General features: G+C 39.6%; 1 protein-coding gene across 2 annotated transcripts in view; it reads left to right on the forward strand.

Moving 5' to 3' along the window:
• Positions 1–23,226, forward strand: part of LOC136863599 (vitellogenin) — a 419,790-nt gene that overhangs the window by 104,468 nt on the left and 292,096 nt on the right. For both annotated transcript variants that reach the window (XM_068226214.1, XM_068226215.1), the window contains exon 4: positions 22,311–22,448. In XM_068226214.1, coding sequence (XP_068082315.1) covers positions 22,311–22,448 — 138 coding nt within the window. The remainder of the gene's footprint in view (positions 1–22,310; positions 22,449–23,226) is intronic.

The raw sequence follows: 23,226 nt of genomic DNA on the forward strand, positions 1-23,226 counted from the left end.
TCGAACAGTGTCCCAGGCTGTTCCTTCTTGGTTGTAGACATCAGTTACATTTGCACGTCCGCTCGTGCAGTGTTTCCATTTATGTAAGTGAATGTTGTTGAACCATTCCTCTCGGCGTGCTTTTATGTTGGTCACCTAATGTCACCCCACAAATTATCCTTGGTTTGTCAATGGAAAGACTAGCCATATGTATTCCTGAAATATTTAGGCTTATTGCTTACTATGATAGCTTTACACGTCCTAGTTCTTACGTTTGAAATAGACTGAAATTGTTGTACTGCGCATAGTCTCAATTCTCGTTATAAACTTACTTGCCACTATCTGCAGTACCCGTCGTTACCTGGACAGCTTGGCACTATCTGCAGTACCCGTAGTTGCCTGGACAATCATATAGAATGTGCAAAGTTATCTAACTCCCCAGCTACTTTCCACCAATATTCAGGCATGCTGTTTCACTCGGGACGCAGGAGTAATCCGTCTATCGGAGATGAGTGGCAGCAGAAGAGACAAATCACATAACAACAATGGTTAATGTAATGTTATTGTTGATCAGTTTTATGAGCTTTTGATATTGTTCCGACTCTGGAATTTTAGAGCATGTAATATAAAGGCAGTCTTCCTTCTTTCATGACTCCCTCTAGTCTTATTCTTCAAGCGATCGTTCCTTCTCGATTTTTGCTCTTTTTATAATTATCTTCACGTTTTTCCTTGTCGATACGGACCGACGGCCACGCAGTTTTGCACCTTAAGACAATCATGACAAAAACCATTGCCAGTTAACATGATTAAACAATATTACCATGTTAGCAATACTTGGCGGTGATATGATCTAAGCAACAGAAGTCTAAATTTAAGAATACCATTACCATAGTCGGTGCAGTAAAACTGTATAAGACGTAAATAATTAGAATTTGTGTTCTCTATAACGTTTCTTACGGTATGTAATGCTCTCCGATAGGACCAATAACATACATTAAATTTTAGGCAGTTCCCCTAAACTACCATTTCATCCAGTGTGAAAAAACATTATTTATAACCTAGACTGCAGCACCTTATTCCCAGACGTTACATACCGATTTTCATTACATTATGTTTGCTCATTTCTCGTGGTTCGGCATTGATATTAATTTAGCAACAAAAATCGAAATACACGAACATCGCTGTTATCATATCCGGTATGGTAAAAAAAGCATAAGATATAAATGATCGAAAATTTAATTCTATATAACTTTAGTTTTGTAGTATTTATCGATAGAGCCATTAATAACAAAAATATTCGAAAATTACATTTTAGGCCTTCCCCTAAACTACCATTTCTATCAGAGTGAATAAAATTATTTATAGCCTAGATTATTGCGCCTCATTTCCCGACTTCACATAACGATTTTTATTTAATTCTCATTTACGGAAAATTAAAAAGTGCACTTCCTTGTTACTGTGGACACGACCGATACAGAAATTACATTCTTCTTACATTCTGAGCAATGTACAGACAAAACTCTTATTTTTTTATATACCATTAGATTACGGCAAAGCTGTGTGAGACCATGTGAAATCAGACTCGATCTAGAACATCCTTTAAATGAACTTTCTTTTTCTCTTTGCTTTACGTCTCACCGACACAGATAGATCTTATGGCAACGATGGGACAGGAAAGGCCTAGGAGTGGGAAGGAAGCGGCCGTGGCCTTAATTAAGGTATAGCCCCAGCATTTGCCTGGCGAGAAAATAGGAAACCACGGAAAACCATATTCAGGGCTGCCGACAGTGGGGTTAGAAGCCACTATCTCTCGGATGCAAGCTCACATCTGCGCGACCCTAACCGCACGGCCAACTCGCCCGGTCCTTGAAATGAGGACAAGTTAGAAGTTACGAGATCGAGATTCAGATATGTTGGAAGTCAGCAGACCAGAAGATGATCCGGTTATAAGTTGCCACTCCATGGGATGAAAGCCCATTTATAAGCCTGCAAGGTCACGTGGCTTCTCCTGCTAGGAGTCTCCCTCTCTCGAATAGCCCCCCGCTAAGCTCACACGTGATGCGGCTTTGTTTAAATTGTTCCCGCTTCTCCACCGCGTTCTAACGCTAGTGTAACTGTTCGCCTCGTGTTGCCTTGTGCCTCCTTGCCCTTGGACAGTGAATATTCCGAAGCATGTCCACACCCCTAACTATTAAAACTTTCCTTACACAACTGTGCAAGCTTCTGAATTTGTTACAGATTAACATCTCCAGTACTTCGACAAATCTCATCGTATACACAAATGTTCATCCTCAGTTCTAATACATATATTGTACCCTGAACTTACCGTTTCATCGTTGGTCGTCTGCCTCTGCTGCTTCGGTAAAGCAATATCGTACTCTTCGATCTTGGGGTCGTTGCGAGTTTTTTCTGTCACTTAAAATTTTCACAACATACTTTAACGCAGTCACAATGCATAACGTGAGTGGTAAAGTATTACTGAAATTATTTATTGTTGTCTTTCAAAGAATGAAAATGTAGTGTAAAATTCGTTGACAGCAAAACCAGGAAAACGAGAATAAAACCTGAAAATCGGGCACTGTTGATCCAAACGATAACTGAGAGTTAATCCAAGCTATCCGTGGAAAATGTGACCTTCAACAAGTAGAATTCCAGATTTATATTTAATAAAGGTTATCCACCAGTCTATTGTCGTATCACATATTGGAACATCCCCCGAATGGATCCTAATTCGAAATATTACTAGAAAGCACAGTGTTCATTACAAGTTAACAGCAATTGTCACAATCAAAGATAAAATTATCCTGGCGTGAATATTATTATTATTGGATAATTTGATATTTGACATTATCACACTCATAACGTTTCTTTTATTGTTATCTTTATTTTAACTTTTACCGGCCAGAATATTATTTCATTGACTTTCGTTGCAATATGTAATTTCACTTTTAATTTTTAAAATGAAATTTAAACACATTTTAAAGTCTCGCGCGCTGTCATAAATAATAGACAATTCGCCTCCACACTAGAATAACGACAAGGCATCATCGTCGTCGTAACACTTAAATTTTACACACGTCACGTATACCACGTGATTTTATGAGTCGTTAATTAATTTAAAGGGACAAGCATTTACATCTCTAACTACAAAACAAAATATGTAAATTAGACAGACCTGTAATTGTAGTCGTTTGGAATGGCATTATCTCGGCTCCATCTTGTACCAGCCACCTCCAGTTTAGCCCTTCATAATTGCAAGACACATTCTTCACTTAAACATTACCTTATACATACACAGATTTTACACTTGGCTTGAAGAAACACACGTTACCGTAAATTATTCTGTACACGTGTAACAGTTAAGTCGCCCGCTTCGAGTCGAGAACTCAACTAATGCAGTTTGCGGAATCTTCCCATCTCCTTCCTATCCAGATGTTTCACAGGTGCGACTGACCGTGAGACACAAAGCTTACCTCCGCCAGTCTACTGTCCTCCCTTACCGATTACAAAAAATAACATTGTCCGCAGTAATTCTCAAAATATATCTATGATGTGCTGTCTCCCTATGAGAAGTTCAGGAATCCTATAATTATTAAACTTATGATTTTCTTCTCGACCGTGATACATGTCGTAATTGCAATGCTTCAACAGCTAATTTTGTCTTCGTTCACCATTTACCACTTGGTAAAATATTCATCCCTCAAGCCAACTGGCTTTAGAGACTCTACAAGACTATTTCGCACACTTTAAGTCTTCTTCTTAATGTTGAATGACGTAGGTTCACACTCTCGGAACATAGAATGACGACTGACTCTCCTGGTTGAGGAGGGGTTATTAAGCCTTTTGTAGGGACGCTCTGCCTGGCGTTATCTACTGTGGTGCAATCATTCCAATTGATGACCACTGGACTGATTTCTTCGAGACTCACTCCAGAGAATCCACCTATTTTTCCAGCCATGATGGTGTTATTTGCGGAATTTTCCTGTTACTTTAACGGGTGTAATTAATTAATTTCGTGCGGGAGAATTCCCGCGCATTTTTACAGTATGTCCTTGACACGTGTCACTACTCCTCCAGTGTGGATGCAAACTTTTCTCCAGGCCTAATTAAAAGGATTTCCACCATGTGGACTTTACCTTCATCAGATATTTCCCAAAATTCTTGATTACTTATTTCTTTGTTAATGACAGTGTCGAAATCTCTCGCAATGAGGGTTACTATCCAGAATGTCATTATTAATTACCGGAGGTCTTTCGAAAGGTTCCAACCTCGTTCGAATGTTTGGTGGCTCGCTCCTCACTGTGAGTTTTCACGCCACAAAACGCGAGATGAGCTTGCAATAAAGTAAATGGTTGCACTCCATATTGTAGTTACAATTTTTTAGCAAGGTAGAATTATGGGTTCATAATCCACCTACAACGACGAAATATTTACATATAAAGAGGGAACATTTAAATATGTCTTCAAAATTGGAAAAGTATTGAATAATTTTGACATAAAAAATGAACCATAATTCTGCAACAGATTCTCTGATCGATCTTGATCCTGACGTAGGACTTCAATCCTCTCGCGCATCATCCGTGTTTCCTCTGCCACTACCAATATTTCGTTGCATAAGTCATCGAAAAAATCTCCTATCATGGACATGCATTCTGAACATTCCTGGTCTTTCCCCAGACTACTGTTGATATCTGCACTTCCTTGGAGTGACCCTTCGGCCTGTTTTTCTCCTGTCAAAGTAGTAATATTAACGGTCTGTAGGACCTATTCTTCTCCGGTGGTCACCTCCCCTGCTGGTATAGCGATGTCATCAGGTGGTGGACAACTTTGTTCTGGAGCATGGTGTACCTTCAGTTTCGCTGCATTAAATATGGGTCCTTGCTGCCGTCCATATTTGAATTTTATAGGAGTTGTTCCTGAAACTTTTGACAATTTTAAATGGTCCAACGTATAAGGGAGCAAATTTTGTGTAGACATTTTCCTGTGGTTTAGACGTAATGGGTCTCCTTACTTTAATCCAGATTTATTGACGTTCTTCTTCTTTCGCGTTCAAACACTTTAGGGTAGCGGCGTTACAGTCATTTTTCCTTTGACTACTTACTCTTTGCAAGCTCTTACGGTCATTATTCTCCATCTCAGATGCTTTCATCATCAGATTCCTTAGGTATCGTATCCTTCCTCTTCGCGGTCGTGACCTGGTTACATAGTTGCTGGAATGTCGAATCCTTTCTCTCCTGGATCCAACTCTGACTGTACCATGGAGTTCATCATCCTCTTCTTTCATTCTACCTCTCTTCTTACCAGCAGCATGGCTATTTCTACTCTTCATTCTAACCGTATTCCTCGGCATCAGTTTCACATTTCTTTTCTTCCTCTTCATTTGATATTGGGCCATGAGTTCCCCTAACTGTCGAAGCCTTCTTCTCCTTTTTCTTCTTCCCATATCTGAACTTGGATTCATCCTTCTTTTGAGCTTCCTCTTACTATCGATCCTTACTTCACTGGTCAGACTCTTCTCAATATACCCATTGACGAATACGTGAGTTCCTTCCTTGAACACCATTCCACACCGAACTACCTCTCTGTAGGCACACTGAAGGTACTGAGAATCGTGATCATTCGCAACCTTCGATTCACAGCTCTGGCATTTCTCTGGTGTGAATGAAATAGTAACTGATTCTATCTTCATCTCGTAATTTTGCCCTAATACATCGTTAGTGATTTCATGACTTGTTGCTACCTCTTCTCTTGATGGTAACTTGATCCCTTCAATGTTATTCAACTGAACTACACTGTTTATGTCCACCGTCTGTTCATCTGCCCTATTGCAGCCATTACCTAACAGTTCGTTCCCTTTGCTAGAGTCTCTGGTGTGCCCAGTCATATTTTGCACAGTGTCGCTGAAATAATTTCTCATTTCCACTAATTCCTCTTCAATTTCTTTAATGGTGGTTTCGGAATCCTCACCAGACACTTGAAGTTTACTAACTGCTTCCTCGTGAAGTTGCATTACTCTCTTCTCTATTGTTTTGGTTTTCAGCGTTAACGCACTGTCCAATTCTGCACTAATTCGCTCTATCTTACCCTCTGATAATTTAATATTAGCTGATTAAACTTCACGCTGCTCATCCACTATCGTTAAAGTTTTCTCCTTCTCATGATCTATGGACTTCTGCATCTCTATAATCTCTTGATTAGTGTCGGCTTTAAGTTTCACGTGGCTGTCGGTCAGCTGTTTATATGCTACCTGGCTATCAGCTAAATGTTTGTCAAGTTCCTTCTTTATCTCCTCCTGACTATCACGTAACTTACCATACATTTTGTGGCTTTCATCAATGTCTGTTTTTAAACTATCGCGAATTTTGGCAAACTGTCTTTCAGAATAATCTTTTAGATTGACCTTAACTTTCGCAAATTGTTTATCCATTTCTTCCTTAACTTCAACCTGCTATCATCAAAACGCTGATTTACATTACCTATCTCACTCTTAACTTCCTCTTTGAGTTCTAGGAAGCTAGCCTGTGATTCTTTAATCTTAATACCAAATTTCACTAATGCGTTTACCGTGTCCTTTAATCCAACCTTTAAATCATCACTGGACTCTTTGCAACTAGTTTATGTATCATCAATCCTAATATTTAAATCATCACTAGTGTACTGAATCCTAGACTTTAAATCATCATCCCTCAAAATCTCCTTCTGAATTTTCATGATTTCCCTCACATTCTCGTTCTGAACTTTTGTGTTCTCCATCTTATTATTTAAACTCTCTACCATCTGAACTCTCATATCTTCCATCATCTACTTCAACAGATCCATCGCCATCTAACCTTCCATTACAACTACAACAAATACAGAAATGAGTACGCTGGCTGTTCAATGCAGCCAAGATACCCCGCACCACTACGGAAAGAATTCACTACTGTCTTTTCACATACAAACGCTATTAAGTTTTAATAAAAATGCAACTCACAACTTTGCAACAGTTGCCTTACTTAAATTTAATTACTGTGGCTTGTATCACAAATAAATTAATGAAAGGAAATTCAGAAATTATAATACAGTAATACGGATAAATATCCAAAAGTTGTTTTGCTTCCATGTAATTAACTAATTAATTAATTATTCAACATGCTAAAGCATAAATCCTGAATGTAATTCAACAGTATCACTTCCAAAATTTATAACTGTGAAATGGATTAATATTTATAAAACCTTAAGTATCGGCTTCCTTGAATGCACTGTGACTGTTATTACTATTAACTAAGTAGTTATACTCCTCCTTAAACGTAATCAATTTTAGCACTCTCACTGGGCATAGTTTGTTTAACTGTGGCTCAGCGCTAGTCTTAACCTGGCTTGTATTATTTATAATGTGGCTTAGGCCTCAACATTATTTCGCATTATCGTTATATATTTTTTATCGTGACATATGCTCCCTCATCGGTATCGTGACATAGGCTCCCTCTCCGTTATCGTAACATAGGCCCCAAAGTAGGTGCGCCATTTTACTGGCGAACAACATTGTCAAAATCTCCTCGTGGAGTGACTTAAGCCCCACGTATGCGCCATTTTACTGTACCCATGAACTTACCGTTCCATCGTTGGTCGTCTGCCTCGGGTGCTCGGTTGGGTTAACAGTGGCACCCGTGTGCGGCGTCGGCTGCCATACCCCATAGAACTCATGTTCCTACGGATTGTCCACTGGGAGACCTGTCTAGCACGACCTGTATTGAATTGAGCCGTGATTTTTTGCACGGTTGCCCGTCTGTCACTATTGACAATCCGCCTCAGATGTCGCCGGTGACGTTCATCGAATGTGGCTGGACGGCCGGTCGTTCGCCTGTTGTAGACGGTGACACCCGTATTGAACCATTCACAATACACCCTGGACACGGTTGATCGTGTGAAGCCGAATTCCCGCACCACTTCCGAAATCGCACTTCCCATCCGTCGGGCACCGACCACCATACCCGTTCGAACGGTGTCAGCTCACGACGACGTTTCATGTTACACCTGCCACATGCACAGCCACTGCTCACATGGTCTCCTATACAACTGCCGCTGGCACAGGGGGCGTGTGATGCGCAGACAACACACCTGCACATCAGTGCTCCGCTACCCCTTCACATTTGCTCAGTCAGTGTACATACACAGATTTTACACTTGGCTTGAAGCAACACACGTTTCCATAAATTATTCTATTCACATATAAGAGTTAAACCACCCCGCTTCGTGTCGAGAACTCAACTAATGCAGTTTGCGGAATCTTCCCATCTCCTTCCTATCCAGATGTTTCACAGGTGCGACTGACCGTGAGACATACTGCTTATCTCCACAGGTCTACTGTCCTCGCTTACCGATTAAAAATAACATTGTCCGCAGTAATTCACAAAATATATCTATGGATCTGCTGTCTTCCTATGAGAAGTTGAGGAAACCTATAATTATTAAACATGATTTTCTTCTCGACCGTGATACATGTCGTAACTCAACGTTTAGTAGGTAATTTTGTCTTCGTTCACCATTTACCACTTGGTAAAATATTCATCCCTCAAGCCAATTGGCTTTAGAGACTCTACAAGACTATTTCGCCCATTTTAAGTCTTCTTCCTTGTGTTGCCTGACGTAGGTTCACACTCTCGGAACATAGAATGACGACCGATTCTCCTGGTTGAGGAGGGGGTATTTAAGCCTTTTCTAGAGACGCTCTGCCTAGCGTTATGTACTGTGGTGCGATCATTCAAATTGATGACCACTGGACCTATTTCTCCGAAACTCACTCCAGAGAATCCACCTATTTTACCAGTCATGATGGTGTTGTTTGCGGATTTTTCCTATTACTTTAACGGGAGTAATTAATACATTTCGTGCAGGAAAATTCTCGCACATTTTTACAGTATGTCCTTGACACGTGTCACTACCGTTCCAGTACGGATGCCAACTTTTCTCCAGGCCTAATTAAAAATATTTCCACCCTTCATTAGATATTTCCCAAAATTCTTGATTACTTATTTCTTTGTTAATGACAGTGTCGAAATCTCTCGCAATGAGGGTTATTATCCAGAATTTCATTATTAATTATCCGAGGTCTTCCGATAGGTTCCGACCTCATTCGAATGTTTGGTGGCTCGCTCCCCACTGTGAGTTGTCACGCCACGTGAACGCGAGATGAGCTTGCAGTAAAATATATGGTTGCATTCCATCTTGTAGTTGCAATATTTTTAGCAAGGTAGAATTATGGGTTCAATATATAGGTATATAATCAGGTCAGTCCTAATATAATACATGGTTAATGGAATGACTTGGTGTGGGTGATAAATAATTAGTGGTGAAACTTGATGGCGGAACAGAATACAATAAATGGTATTCAATTTATAATAATTGATGATGATTGTAACTGAGTTGATCAGTTACCGTGTGGCAAATGAGATTAAATCAAGGTGCAAGAAAGGTAAGGCACCGAGCTCGATAGCTGCAGTCGCTTAAGTGCGGACAGTATAAAGTAATCGGGAGTTACTGGGTTCGAGCCCCACTGTCGGCAGCCCTGAAGATGGTTTTCCGTGGTTTCCTATTTTCACACCAGGCAAATGCCGGGGCTGTACCTTAATTAAGGCCATGGCCGCTTCCCTCAAATTCCTAGGCCTTTACTATCCCATCGTCAAAAAAGACCTATCTGTGTCGGTGCGACGTTAAGCGAATAGAAAAAAAAAGTAATGCAGTGAGTTCACAACTGCGATCAACCGTATTCTGTAAGAAAGAAGGCAGCACACGGACGGAACTTTATTTACATCGGTATGTTTTCAGACCAACTTTGCTTTACGGGAGTGAAAGCTGGGTGGATTCAGGGTATCTTATTCACATGTTAGAAGTAAGATACATGAAAGTAGCAAGAATTAGGGCTTGTACAAACAGATGGGAACAATGTTAGAAAGGTACTCTGAATGAGGTGATAAAGGATAAATTATAAATGAACTGTATAGATGAAGCTGTACGCCTAATCCGGCTGGGGTAGTGGGTAGGATGATATTTTACCTAGGAGAATAATTGATTCTGTTATAGAGGTTGAGTCCAAGACGCAATGCTGGACTCAATAACTAACGATTAAATATAAGAGGTATAGAACTAAACGAGGTCACAGAACTAGTTACAAATATACTATAGAGGTTTGGGGTGGCGTGTAGTAAATTCACAGAGATTTGCAGGATGAACACTGAAAGGCATCACAGTTTATAATGAAGATGTATGTATGTATGTATGTATGTATGTATGTATGTATGTATGTATGTATGTATGTATGTATGTATGTATGTATGTATGTATGTATGTATGTATGTATGTATGTATGTATGTATGTATGTATGTATGTATGTATGTATGTATGTATTTATTGTCCCCGTAACAAGGTCCGCCGGTGAACTAGAGACACCTCAGGGGTGCTCAGTTCGACAGGATTGTTGGCTTAATAAATACAAGTGGCAGGATTTGACAGGAGGTTCGGAAATAAGAATGTTTAAGTTTAGAAATCATATCACACATTTATTCAAATAAAATAAATATATGCCATCCTGATATCTATGATGATGAAAAATGATCGATACGTTACTTCGTTTACTGCAGAATCTTGATGTGAAAAGACATGTACTTTATGAGTTATCTGATATTTTCGACGTCTGTTGGTTACACTAATTTGAGTCGTCGACTAGCACAATCTGAAGGAAAAGTTGAACACAGGAAATGAGTCCAATATCCCTGTCGATGACTGTTTTCCCTCTGACGTTCTGGCGAAGCGAACGAAGTGACAGGAGTAAGTGAATTATCAGTATGTGAGTATGTGAGAGCTCGTGTACGTATGACTCGCTTTAAGTACTGTAGATGTGCACTCGTTGTAGGAAGTAGAGTCAATTCAAGTACTGAATTCTTATTGGTTTCATTAAATAAATTCACCTTAATTTCTGCCGAAATATCAATCAAATTAAATTAAAATTCAGTTTTAATTATTACAATTCACACGTGATCTCATTAACACTGTCCAGTGAAATATCATTATTGTACATCTTCTTAATTATGCATATCACGCAATCGAAAATATTATAAATATTTCCTTTGCTATAAATCCAGTGTAGCTGCAGGCGAACATATTCTAACTATTTTCATCTCTCGTATCTTTTATTTATATTTTTTACTTTCCCTAGTCAGCCAAGTTCCCCCTTCAGGTTAGAAACCAGTCACCACGTGATTCAAGGACACACTTGCCACGCCGACAAAGCTAGCCCAGTGACACACTGGCCCATATTCACTCAACCGAGACCTGCATACGGTCACATCCACCTCTTACCTCGATAAAATTTTATACTGAGATAAAATTTTCAGATGATGTTTACTTCGTTAAATGTGATACGTATGCTTTGTCTACCTCACAGATCATTTTCAGGTTCCTACCTTTATCTGGTAATATTAACACGCGAGATTTGCACAGTAGTAGTTTTCCTCCTAATGAATTAGTGTACGGTCTCCCTTGTATGAATGACCTCTAAAACATCCATCCATTTGTCTAGTACTAATGTTATTTCCATGCCACGAACTGCTATTTTCCTCAACGGAATAATCTGGACCTTTCTTTCTTTATACTTCTGATTTATGATAAAGTCTTCGTGCACTTGTCGTTCCCATAGTGAATTAATTTTCGTCTGGAGAGTGAAATATTGATTTTTACATAGTGGTGTTTCTTCTGACACCCTGGTTTTCGGGTATGTACAGTGGTGCTGACGGATTTAGTTCTCTATTGCTGTTGATTCCGGTATCGCTGGAATTCTAAACTTTCTTCCCCCGTCACGTCCGGGTTCATATCCTGATTATGGATGGCATCTTTCCATTTTATACCCTTCTCTGTTTCTTTCCGGAGTTCTTCGAGATACCTCATATTCTCCCGATGTCGACTTTCCATGTCATCCCTGAAGTTTTGATATCTCTGGTCAGAGTGATATCTCGGTCTTTCGTACGGTCTGTTCCTTCTGTAATTCCGGGATCTGTCTTGTGTCCTGTAGTTTTCTCTTCGTCTAACGTTCCTTGGGTCTTCCTTCCTGTCCTCTCTGGGTCTCTTTCTTCTTTCTTCCCATCGACAATCGTATGTTTTCTGATAGTTTCTGTGCTCCTTGGGTTGGTTATGACTTTCTTTTTCGGGTGACGAAGTTGAAGTTTGATTTCTCGGCGTGTCTATCATGTTAACCTGGTGAGTGTTGCTAGTGGGATTTTTATGTACAGTCGAGACATTCATCGTGTGATCCAGTTGTCACAGGATAGCCTCAGCCTGCACAGATGTTTGAAGGTTGGCAGCAATAAGTAGGCGCTGCACTTCTGCAGGAAACTGTTTGGCTATGGCGTGAACCAGTTCTGTTTCAGTGGGAGGCGTGTCGAGGTCTTTCATACGTCGTACCTGGTGTCAGAAATAATTAGCGTACTGAGTTTGTCCAGAGTTCGCATGCTTTCTCGAATACAAATCTAGACGTAGGGATTGTTGTAGATCTGCGCCCCAGTATCGTTGTAGAAACAGACGTTTGAAGCCTTCGAAGTCCTCGAATGTGTAGCGGAAAGCATGGTACCAATTAATGACATCTCCCTCTAAACATTTCTCCGCTGTCCGAAGATGTTTCTCGCTTGGGATCTTATTTTCACGGATGTACTCTTCAAGATCTCGGATGAAATTTTTAGGTGTGACCCCATTAAGGTTATTAAATTTCCTAGGCCTGTCCTCGTTCACCCTGATGAGATTGATAATCTGAGGTACGTTATGCGCCTGTGTATTGCCTGTATTGACACTGACTGTTCAATATTGGTATCATTCGGTGACGATTCACCTATCGGTGGTATCCCATCGGTCACAACAACTTTACCCTGCATGGCCTCTTCTACGTGACTCTGCCTGTCCATTACTGACGTCTCGAAGACCCTAGTGCTCCGGTCCTGTAACTTCAGAAACCCGATTTCTTTCTCTAATTTTTGAAGAGCATCAATGTTTTATTCCATTTTCTGCTTTCCTGATTTAACATCTCCGGTCAGGTTAATTATTTTTTCCAATATTTCAGACTTATCCTTGTCTATCACGCCCTTAACGTCGTCAAACTGAAGTGAGAGGTCTTGAATTTCCATTTGATTGACTGTAATACTGTACTTTATAGACCTAATATCATCATCATTTTCTCCTTCATCTTCTTTAAGTCTTCTGTCACTTCTCCTTTAAGATTAGTCATTTTTTCAGATATCTCTTCTTATGCAGTGGAAATCTCTACTCTCACCGCTTCTATTTCTTTCTTAGCAGACTCAATATTATTCTTCACCGGGACTACGTGACTCTGAAGAGCGGTATCCTTACCAGTGATGACCTTGTTGTCTCCTTTTATCTGGCTTTTCAAGGTAACGACCTGTTCCAGGGTTTTCTTTTGATTTTCCCTGCATTCCAAAAAAGTTTTCTATATGGCAACTTGTTTCCTCCATTTTGGCGTATAATTCATCTCTGCCCTTTTTCGCTTCTTCTTGTATCGCTGCACCCACGATATTCATCTTTTGATTTAATTGTTCAATCGCCATCACATGAGCTTCTTGAATTTTTCGGAATTCCTCCTTATTTTCTTCATGCCCTTTCCTACTTTATTCTTGTATTCTCTTAAGTTCCTCTTTATTTTCTTGCTGAGCCTGCCTATTTTCTTGCGCTTTCATGTTTTCTTCCTGTGCTTCCCTATTCTCGATTTTCAGAGTCTCAAGCAATCTCCTAATTTCCTCCATATCCATTCTACAACTTACGAAGTGACCTACGCCAACAGGCGTCGAAATGCAAGGATTTCCCCTAGATATGTCGATTGTATTAAAGCAAATTCAATTTTCATAGGAAAAATTTCTAAGCCACATTTTTCATGTAAAATACATCAATGCAAATGAAATATCACGAACAATCCGCGCACTCCGTTAGAATTCTGCCTAACTAGGATGGCATAAAATATATAAATTAACCTGCCGAACTTTTGAGTAATTAACGAATCAAATTAAGTCACTTTAAGCCACGTAATTCCTGCAAGTCTGGCCCCACGTATGATAAGCCATTTAATATGTCCCCGTAACTAGGTCTGCCGGTGAACAAGAGACACCTTAGGGGTTCTCAGTTCGATAGGATTGGTGACTTAATAAATACAAGTGGCAGGATTTGACATGAGTTCGGAAATAAGAATGTTTAAGTTTAGAAATCATATCACACATTTATTCAAATGAAATAAATATTTGCCAACCTGATATCTATGATGATGAAAAATGATCGCTACGTTACTTCGTTTACTGCAGAATCTTGATGTGACAAAAAAATACTAACAAATGGGGTGGTACACGTGACTTAGTTTTCCCTACAATTCTAACAGAGCGTTGAATATAATGTATTTTCTTTTTGGTAAACATTAATTTAATAATTTTAAATATATCAATTTGAAAAATAAGATTGTGTGGCCTTGAATTCCTCGAACAATCTTAAAAAATATATTACATTTTAATGAAGTGTGTAAGGCAAAATTTTCAAGATAACAAGTTTACTTCCTTTAACAAAATATAGTGAGGTTATGCTCATCGAACATTTTATTAACATCTAATGAAACTTGAATAAACTTTGTTTTCTGATAAAATAAATTCGAGACGTCGGGTATATCTGTTCAACGTCCTTCCCACTTATCTCCTCGTGAGAATTAACAACTAAATTTACCATCGCCTGGTCATCATGAGAACTGAAATTAGCATTATGACTCCTCGAAAAAATCATTAAATAGAAAAAAATACTTCATCAACGTGGAAATCCTGTCCACAAATATGACTAAAATACCACTAAAGTGTCACAGATTATCACATCACAAATACACAAGAAATGTCTTAGCACTAGTAGCCTTACCAAATCTACCACTAACTACTGGAAAATTCCAGAGAACAACTATCTACAGTGTCTACACTTCACATTCGGGTATTAATCAATATCACCACTTTCCAGTAGGTTAGTTTAGATGTATCGTTGAAAATGTAAAGTCTCCACGTGGGTACGGATCATGGCGATGAAACGTGAGCTCGGCTGGTATCGAACTATAAAATAATTATTAAGACATTAAATTGAGGCTCGATTTCCCAGACTTAAGGTCCTCCTGTAAGATTTACCCATACTTGAAACTTCGAATGACTGACTTTCATGAGTTATCAGGATAAGCTTATTCCAAAATACTAAGGCTGAATTATTGAGCACATCAGTTGACATGGACTTATTCTTATCATCATCGGCAGACATTACTATAGTAACTACACCTCGTATAATCTTGAAGATTCATTATCTCCCGTCTGCTATGATCGACATCAGGTATAAAATTGTCGCCACATTAACACGTGACAATTCAATATCACAAAGACTAATATCACATGTACTAAATTCACATAAATTCCACATACCGTAACAACATTATAATGACGACTACTATTTATCATAACCGCATATCACACAATGTGTAGTCAGAAAAATTATAAGAACCTGTTATCGTCCCAAAACAAGTCTTATTCCCATTAACTCTGTCTCGATGACTAAATAATCCATTAATAATCATGTATCACAACGCATGTACTCTTACTAAATCCATAATCTCGATTCGGAATTAATATCCTGATGACATGCTATCCTTACCACGAGGTATAAGTTCATTTATCAAGAAAATATTAACAAAGTTGGGAAAATATTACCTCGATACATTTATTTTACATAGATTAACTCACTATAATTATGAAATTCGTACAATAAGAAAGGATGGTTCTGATAACACATGGATAACTTCAACTGATCTGTCATTTCCGAACTCAACAACACGTGGTCGGGAATCAAACAAGTACACGAATTAAGTTTCATGTCCTATTCCAAATATAAGGAAATAATCAATAAATCGTGGAAATGAAATCAACTACTGATAATAAGATTATCTCAAAGAAAGAATAATAGTAGAAATAAAGAGCTACAGAGAACAGATATAAATAAGACGTTGTCGACTTAACTTGTACTGAAGTCTTCACGTCGAACTCCTGGGGTCCTCAATCACACATTCTAGGGCGGAAATCTTTGCATTTCTTCGTTGTCGACTCCGGTCTATGAACTTAGAAACTCATGATGGAATGTGTGGGGTCTCTGACACGAACTTCCATCTTCTGGCGATGCACAATGTAGAGGTCCCCTTCGACCTTTACAGTCTCTGATGATTGCTGAAACTAGTACCAAATGAATTAAGAAAAATTCTGAGCACAATCCTGCAGACTATTTGAAAAGACACGTACTTTATGAGTTATCTGATATTTTCGACGTCTGTTGGTTACACTAATTTGAGTCGTCGACTAGCACAATCTGAAGTAAAAGTTGAACACAATAAATGAGTCCAATATCCCTGTCGATGACTGTTTTCCCTCTGACGTTCTGGCGAAGCGAACGAAGTGACAGGAGTGAGTGAATTATCAGTATGTATGTGAGAGCTCGTGTACGTATGACTCGCTTTAAGTACTGTAGATGTGCACTCGTTGTTGGAAATAGAGTCAATTCAAGTACTGAATTCTTATTGGTTTCATTAAATAAATTCACCTTAATTTCTGCCGAAATATCATTCAAATTAAATTAAAATTCAGTTACTAATTATTACAATTCACACGTGATCTCATTAACACTGTCCAGTGAAATATCATTATTGTACATCTTCTTAATTATGCATATCACGCAATCGAAAATATTATAAATATTTCCTTTGCTATAAATCCAGTGTAGCTTCAGACGAACATATTCTAGCTATTTTCATCTCTCGTATCTTTTATTTATATTTTTTTACTTCCCTAGTCAGCCAAGCTCCCCCTTCAGGTTAGAAACCAGTCACCACCTGATTCAAAGACACACACGCCACGCCGACAAAGCTAGCCCAGTGACACATTGGTCCATATTCACTCAACCGAGACCTGCATACGGTCACAGTATGTATGTATGTATGTATGTATGTATGTATGTATGTATGTATGTATGTATGTATGTATGTATGTATGTATGTATGTTGAGTCCTTCTCCCGAGAGATTGTGAGATCCTCAACATCTCGCTGCCATAGATAACCCGCATATCACTGAAGAGGCATACTATAGCAGCGGTGCCCAAAAGCTGCACAGTTCACAGTGTGTGCAGTTATCGCAGACTGAATTCGCAGGCGTGAAGAGCTTGGTAGGCGTGTCCGCTCTCGGGGGGAGAGAGACGCAGTGTGGTGAGGAGAACTGACCTTAGAGTTGGCCAGCTAGCCGTATTGTATGAGTTTGACGGCTAGGGAACATGGCATACACGGTTCGTTGGAAGTGCTGTTGCAAGCTCACTGATTTATGGAAAGCGTATCAAAAAAGAGAAGAAGTGATGAAAATTTGCAATCCTTGAAGACGGACTGGGAAATGTAGTCTATGTCTTCTTCGCGCCCGACGGAAACAATTCTAAATGCTTATTATGCCATCGGACTACCGGAGGACACCGGAAATTTACTGTCGAGCGTCACCATAACGCTGTCCACAAAGAAGAATATGACACGTTTAGTAGGCGAAGGACGCTATGCAAGACTTAGGGATTTAAAAACACGTTATCCAGTGGCGTATAGTGAGGGCTACCAAGGCTATCAGTGAAGCCCAAATCTCAATTCAGAATGATGGAAGTCTAAAGCACATTATAATGTAAGCATCTGACAAATTGTTCCATTAACAAAACTTGAAAAGTAATTAGTAAAAATGTCGCACGTATTTCTGAGAGCAAGTCATCAGAGACTGATATTGCAGCCCAGACTCTCGTCCCTCTCTCCTCGACTCGTCCCACCCGGCATGCTGCTGTGTATCATACAGGAGTGTGACCGGGGGGATAGGTGTGCTAGGCTTCGGTCCGTCAGATCGCCACTGCTAACTATATCAACCATGCGCTACTCATCGTATATACTTCCTCACCTCATACTTCTGACTTAATCATATAGCTAACAGAGTGCTGGTATTTAACTCCGGTTTACTTCTCCACCCTTGTAGGAAGACACTGCAAGGCTGCTGTTATAGGAGTAACATAGTTTTCTTTTTTATAGGTAGATATGCTAAAATGAAATTCAATCATTCGGGTTTAGTGTTCTCTTTTGTTGGTTGGAATCGAACCCGTGGTCATGGAACGGAACCCGCCACTGATCTCCAGAGGAAGATAATTAACCAGTGAACGATGGGTACGACCTCTGTAAAATTCAACATTTTTATTTAATAATAACAATAATAATAATAATAATAATAATAATAATAATAACAATAATAATAATAATAATAATAATAATAATAATAATAGTGCATGACATTTGTATATTCTTGGTGGTGACCTAATGAGGATAAAATGAATGGCGAACACGTCATAAACACCCAGTCTCCAAGCCAGGGGAATTAACAGTATGAGGGTGTTGATTCTGAAAATTCAACCGGGGCCATCTGACCAAAGGCAAGCATTCTACCCATTTAGCCAAAAAGCTGGACGTTAATTTGCTAAACCTTAGGCTACCATCTCTACTGATCAGGGGTTGAGCATTGGCAGTGGCAGAGGCTAGGGCAGTAACTTGTGAAGCAGCCTTGACAACACATCAGGCTTTTCTGTTTGGCTATTGGCTGCAGCTCAAAACACTGAAGGCTTGTTGTTTACTAAACCAACCATCCAAAAGGGGTAACCTAAGTCTAATGGTAGCCCACGTCTTGATCCCAGCATACGCCACTGACATTATCGCTGTCAGCAGACCGATTCCGACGTAAGTTAAACATTTGAAAACATATTTTAAAATCCAATCTTTGTGACGCACAATCGCAGTATGTTCAATAGTGTCCTTCTCTCCTACTTGCAGGAAGGTGATCTTTAAACGCCGGCCATAAGAGTTAGTTACAACATAGCGCTGAAAATAGCGAGACTGGGAAAACCATTTGCAGATGGCGAAATGGTGAAAGGGTGCTTGGTGGACACAGCAAAACTTCTCTGCCCCACAGAAGCCAGCAAGTTTGAAAATGTCCGTCTTTCCCGCCAGTCAGTGACACGTCGCATCTGTGCCATAGCTAGGGATGTACGTCGACAATTGATTAATGCGGTGAAGGATTTCGTCGCCTTTTTAATCGCCTTGGATGAGTCCACAGATATATCGGATACTGCACTTCCGCTTTACAGAGAAGCTTTTAGATATGGTGTCCATTAACAGCACCACCACAGGTATAGACATCCTTAGAGTCGTAGAAGACGTCATCGATGCAGTCGGTTTGGATTGGAATAAATTGGTATCGATTAAGGCGTATGATGCACCGGCAATGCAAGGCAAGGAGATGGGATTCATTGCCTTGTTAAGAAATAAACTTGAGCGCAATGAGAACACGTTGCCCGAGGTTCATTTTATTTTGCACCAATACGCCCATTGTGCGAAGTCAGCCAAATTAGGAGATGTCATGGAAGTTGTAGCACGCAGTGTAAACTATCTAAGGTCCCACGCACCGGCAGTTTAGGAAATTTCTGAGAGAAGGAGACGAAGAGTATGAAATTTTGTACCACAGTGACGTCCGTTGGCTTAGCCGCTGTAAGCTTGGCTCGTAGATATGTATTCCTGAAACAGACAAAGGAGTTAAGCGAACCAGAAATACTGTATGTAATGGAACATCATATAGGCAGTGGCTGACTGTAAATTAATTTTCACCGGGCGAGTTGGCCGTGCGCGTAGAGGCGCGCGGCTGTGAGCTTGAATCCGGGAGATAGTAGGTTCGAATCCCACTATCGGCAGCCCTGAAAATGGTTTTCCGTGGTTTCCGATTTTCACACTTGGCAAATGCTGGGGCTGTACCTTAATTAAGGCCACGGCCGCTTCCTTCCAGCTTCTAGGCCTTTGCTATCCCATCGTCGCCATAAGACCTATCTGTGTCAGTGTGACATAAAGCCCCTAGCAACAAAAATTTTCTTACAACATTCTCCAGATATTTAACTCCTTGAACATGCTGGTTTAATGTGATCTACAAATTTTTACTGCGATTCTAAAATAACAAACGCTAATTAATTTTATTAAATTACTTAACCATTATACGACGAGGAGACTCCACTAAATAATTCATCTCCAGGTTTTAAAATTGTAATATTATTCTCTCTCTCTCTCTCTGCGCTAGTCATTGTCTACATTTCACTTACATACAGCATCAGCTCCACACAAAACCCGCCGCGATTCTGCAGCATACGAAAGATGCCAGAACTTAGCAAGGAACCCTCGTATTCGTTGTGACGGAACGTTGTAAAATATATACTGTGATTTGATTCGTGAATGTTCTTTTGTACTAGTTTCTGTAGTACATACATCACACTCGCACTGTATTCAGAAGTAAGAAATATTATTGTCATTATTCATATTACCGGTATTATCATTATTATTTCATTTGTATATTTATTCTGAATATGTGATATGAGTTATTTGTTTTGTACAAATGGTTGGGAAAACAGTGCTATTTACAACTCGGAAACTTTGTGTGAGTCATGTGGGACATCACAGAGTCCGATGACGCGGCCTGGTTGTTATTGTATAGGGACCCGGAAGAGGTCCAGGGCGCGGTCTTGGTACGGCAAGGGGATCTTCTACTCATGATTGGATGGCCAGAAACAATCTAGACGTATAATGTGAGAGTAAGGGGAAGGTGAGGTCTATATAGGCATGTGAGAATACAGCGGAGACATGACTTCAAACTTTGGTGGAGCAGACTGGACTGAAAACAGCGGAAGAGAGGACATGTAAATTTTGTGGAACGTGGTCTTATTATTTTTGTAGAATACGATATGTGGTACTGACCTACAAACTGTGGAGTGCTTACGCACTTGGTATTGCATTACTTGTGGCGGGTTGGTGTCTTATATGTTAGTAAAAGCTATGGGGTACTGTGTCTCAGATTTTCCATATTTTATGTTCTGGAACAGCTAGCGTGTGTTGTTCGAGTGAATGCATCTTTAAACCAAGTGTTAGAGTCAGTGAACACAGCATTATACAGGTACAGTAACTGTATGATATAACAAGTGCCAATTATGAAAATATGCAATTTGTGTTGATACACAGAGGCAGTGAGTGATATTCATCCATATACAGTATGCTTTGTAATGCACTTTCATCGGGCTGACTGCAAATGGTAGTTTGGTCCTCGCTTTTGGTTTCCCGCTGTTGTTGCTGTTGTTGTAAATATAGAGTCTTCCAGCTGTATTTTGTGATTGTATTTTATGTATATTTTGGTGTGTTCATGAGGTGCTCATGCACGGATGTTATTTAGAATATAGTTATTTTAGAATCAGTGGAGTTATTGATGAACCTAGGTGCAGTTCCTACATATTTAGTCGTTTTCAGAAGGTCAGGTACGGCCTGAAGCAGATGTATGAGTACGCAGCTTTATATACAGGCCCTGGGAGAGATAATTATCATGCTTTATCAAAATTCGAGGGATCCTTTCTGGTGAACTCTGGCGTGCGTACTACGGATATTTCGACTAATTATTTTTATTAATTTAATTTAGTTTAGTAATTTATTCAGTTGTCCGCCTCTGTGGTGTGATTAGCTGTGATTAGCTGGCACCCCCGGAGGCCCGGGTCCGATTTCCGGCTCTGCCACGAACTTTGAAAAGTGGTACGAGGGCTGGAACGGGGTCCACTCAGCCTCGGGAGGTCAACTGAGTAGAGGTGGGTTCGATTCCCATCTCAGCCATCCTCGAAGTGGTTTTCCGTGGTTTCCCACTTCTCCTCAGGCAAATGCCGAGATGGTACCTAACTTAAGGCCACGGCCGCTTCCTTCCCTCTTCCTTGCCTATCCTTTTCAATCTTCCCATCCCCCACCAAGGCCCCTGTTCAGCATAACATGTGAGGAGGCCTGAGTCCGAGTGAAAAACCAACCCTGGAGGGTAAGCAGATTAAGAAAGAAATTTATTCACTTATTTATTCATATATTTTGCATTAGATTACAATTGACGCCCCAGCGTGAGGCGATTAAGTATTTATTTTATTTAAATTTGATTATTTTTATCAGATTGCAATGGTCATTAATTATTCTTATTTTATTATTATTATTATTATTATTATTATTATTATTATTATTATTAACATATATTTCAGAGTGCCCCTATAATGAGCAGCTATACTCACAAAAGTAACTCTAGTGACGTACCTTAGGTTGAACTGGTTTTTCAGTATTCAATTAACAAATTCAGGTTAATTTTTGTATTTTAATTTGTTATTAATTAACTTTTATATCAATTTCAGATCCAGAATCTTTCGTACATCAGAATGCAGAAGGATATGCATGACGGATGGTGGGGAACCCCACATGGAAGTGATAGCGACTACCGCCCCATGACATTCTCTGACTCCACTTTTTCTGTCAAGTTAAGGAGGGGTCTGGTAAGTCCATAAATGCTATTTTCCTATGCTCGGGTTATGAATATCTGTAGATAATGATCGATTTTCGAGGGTCCACTTTCTCCTTACCATCTTGTTTGCAAGGTCATTCATGTGAATAGAAAAGTGACTTGTCCCAGTAACTGGGCGAATAGATTCCTAATATATTAATTGCGCAGCAGGTAATTGCTTAGCAGAGTGGCTTACGGTAACAGTAACATGCAGCGGATAAAAACACTTGGCGGAAGAAACATTATTTAACTGAGCTCTAAATGTACTCATTTCGCCCGTGTACTATAGGATCTATGTATAGTACTGTAAACATTGCTGTGATTGCTCCAGTGCGGTGTTTTTAATGCCGAGCAGTACCAGTGGACTTCCAGGATTGCAATGATAATTATTGTGCATCTGAAAGTAAGTGGAATAAATTAACCATATATATTCGAATAATGTGGTGTCCTGAACGATTCATTTTATAAACAATGGGCAGTTTAATTCTTGGCGAATCTTCTCCTTGCAAGAAATTTTTCTTACTATAGCAGCTGTGGTGACAATGTGTAGAAAGTTCAGCTTGTTTGTAGAGTTTATAGCTTCCTTGTTATTTCAATGTATTGAGACTAGTTACAACTTGCTGATCATTGCTCATCACAGAATATAATAATGGGGGTACCGTATATGGAACATGTCTTCACATTTTTGTACACATTTTGGTCCGTACCCTATTTTAGTATGTCTTTATATTTGTAAATTTGTTAATTACTGTAGCTCGGCAGTAGCTTCT

Source organism: Anabrus simplex, chromosome 2, assembly GCF_040414725.1.
Source record: "Anabrus simplex isolate iqAnaSimp1 chromosome 2, ASM4041472v1, whole genome shotgun sequence".
In the NCBI taxonomy this organism is placed as follows: Eukaryota; Metazoa; Arthropoda; class Insecta; order Orthoptera; family Tettigoniidae; genus Anabrus; species Anabrus simplex.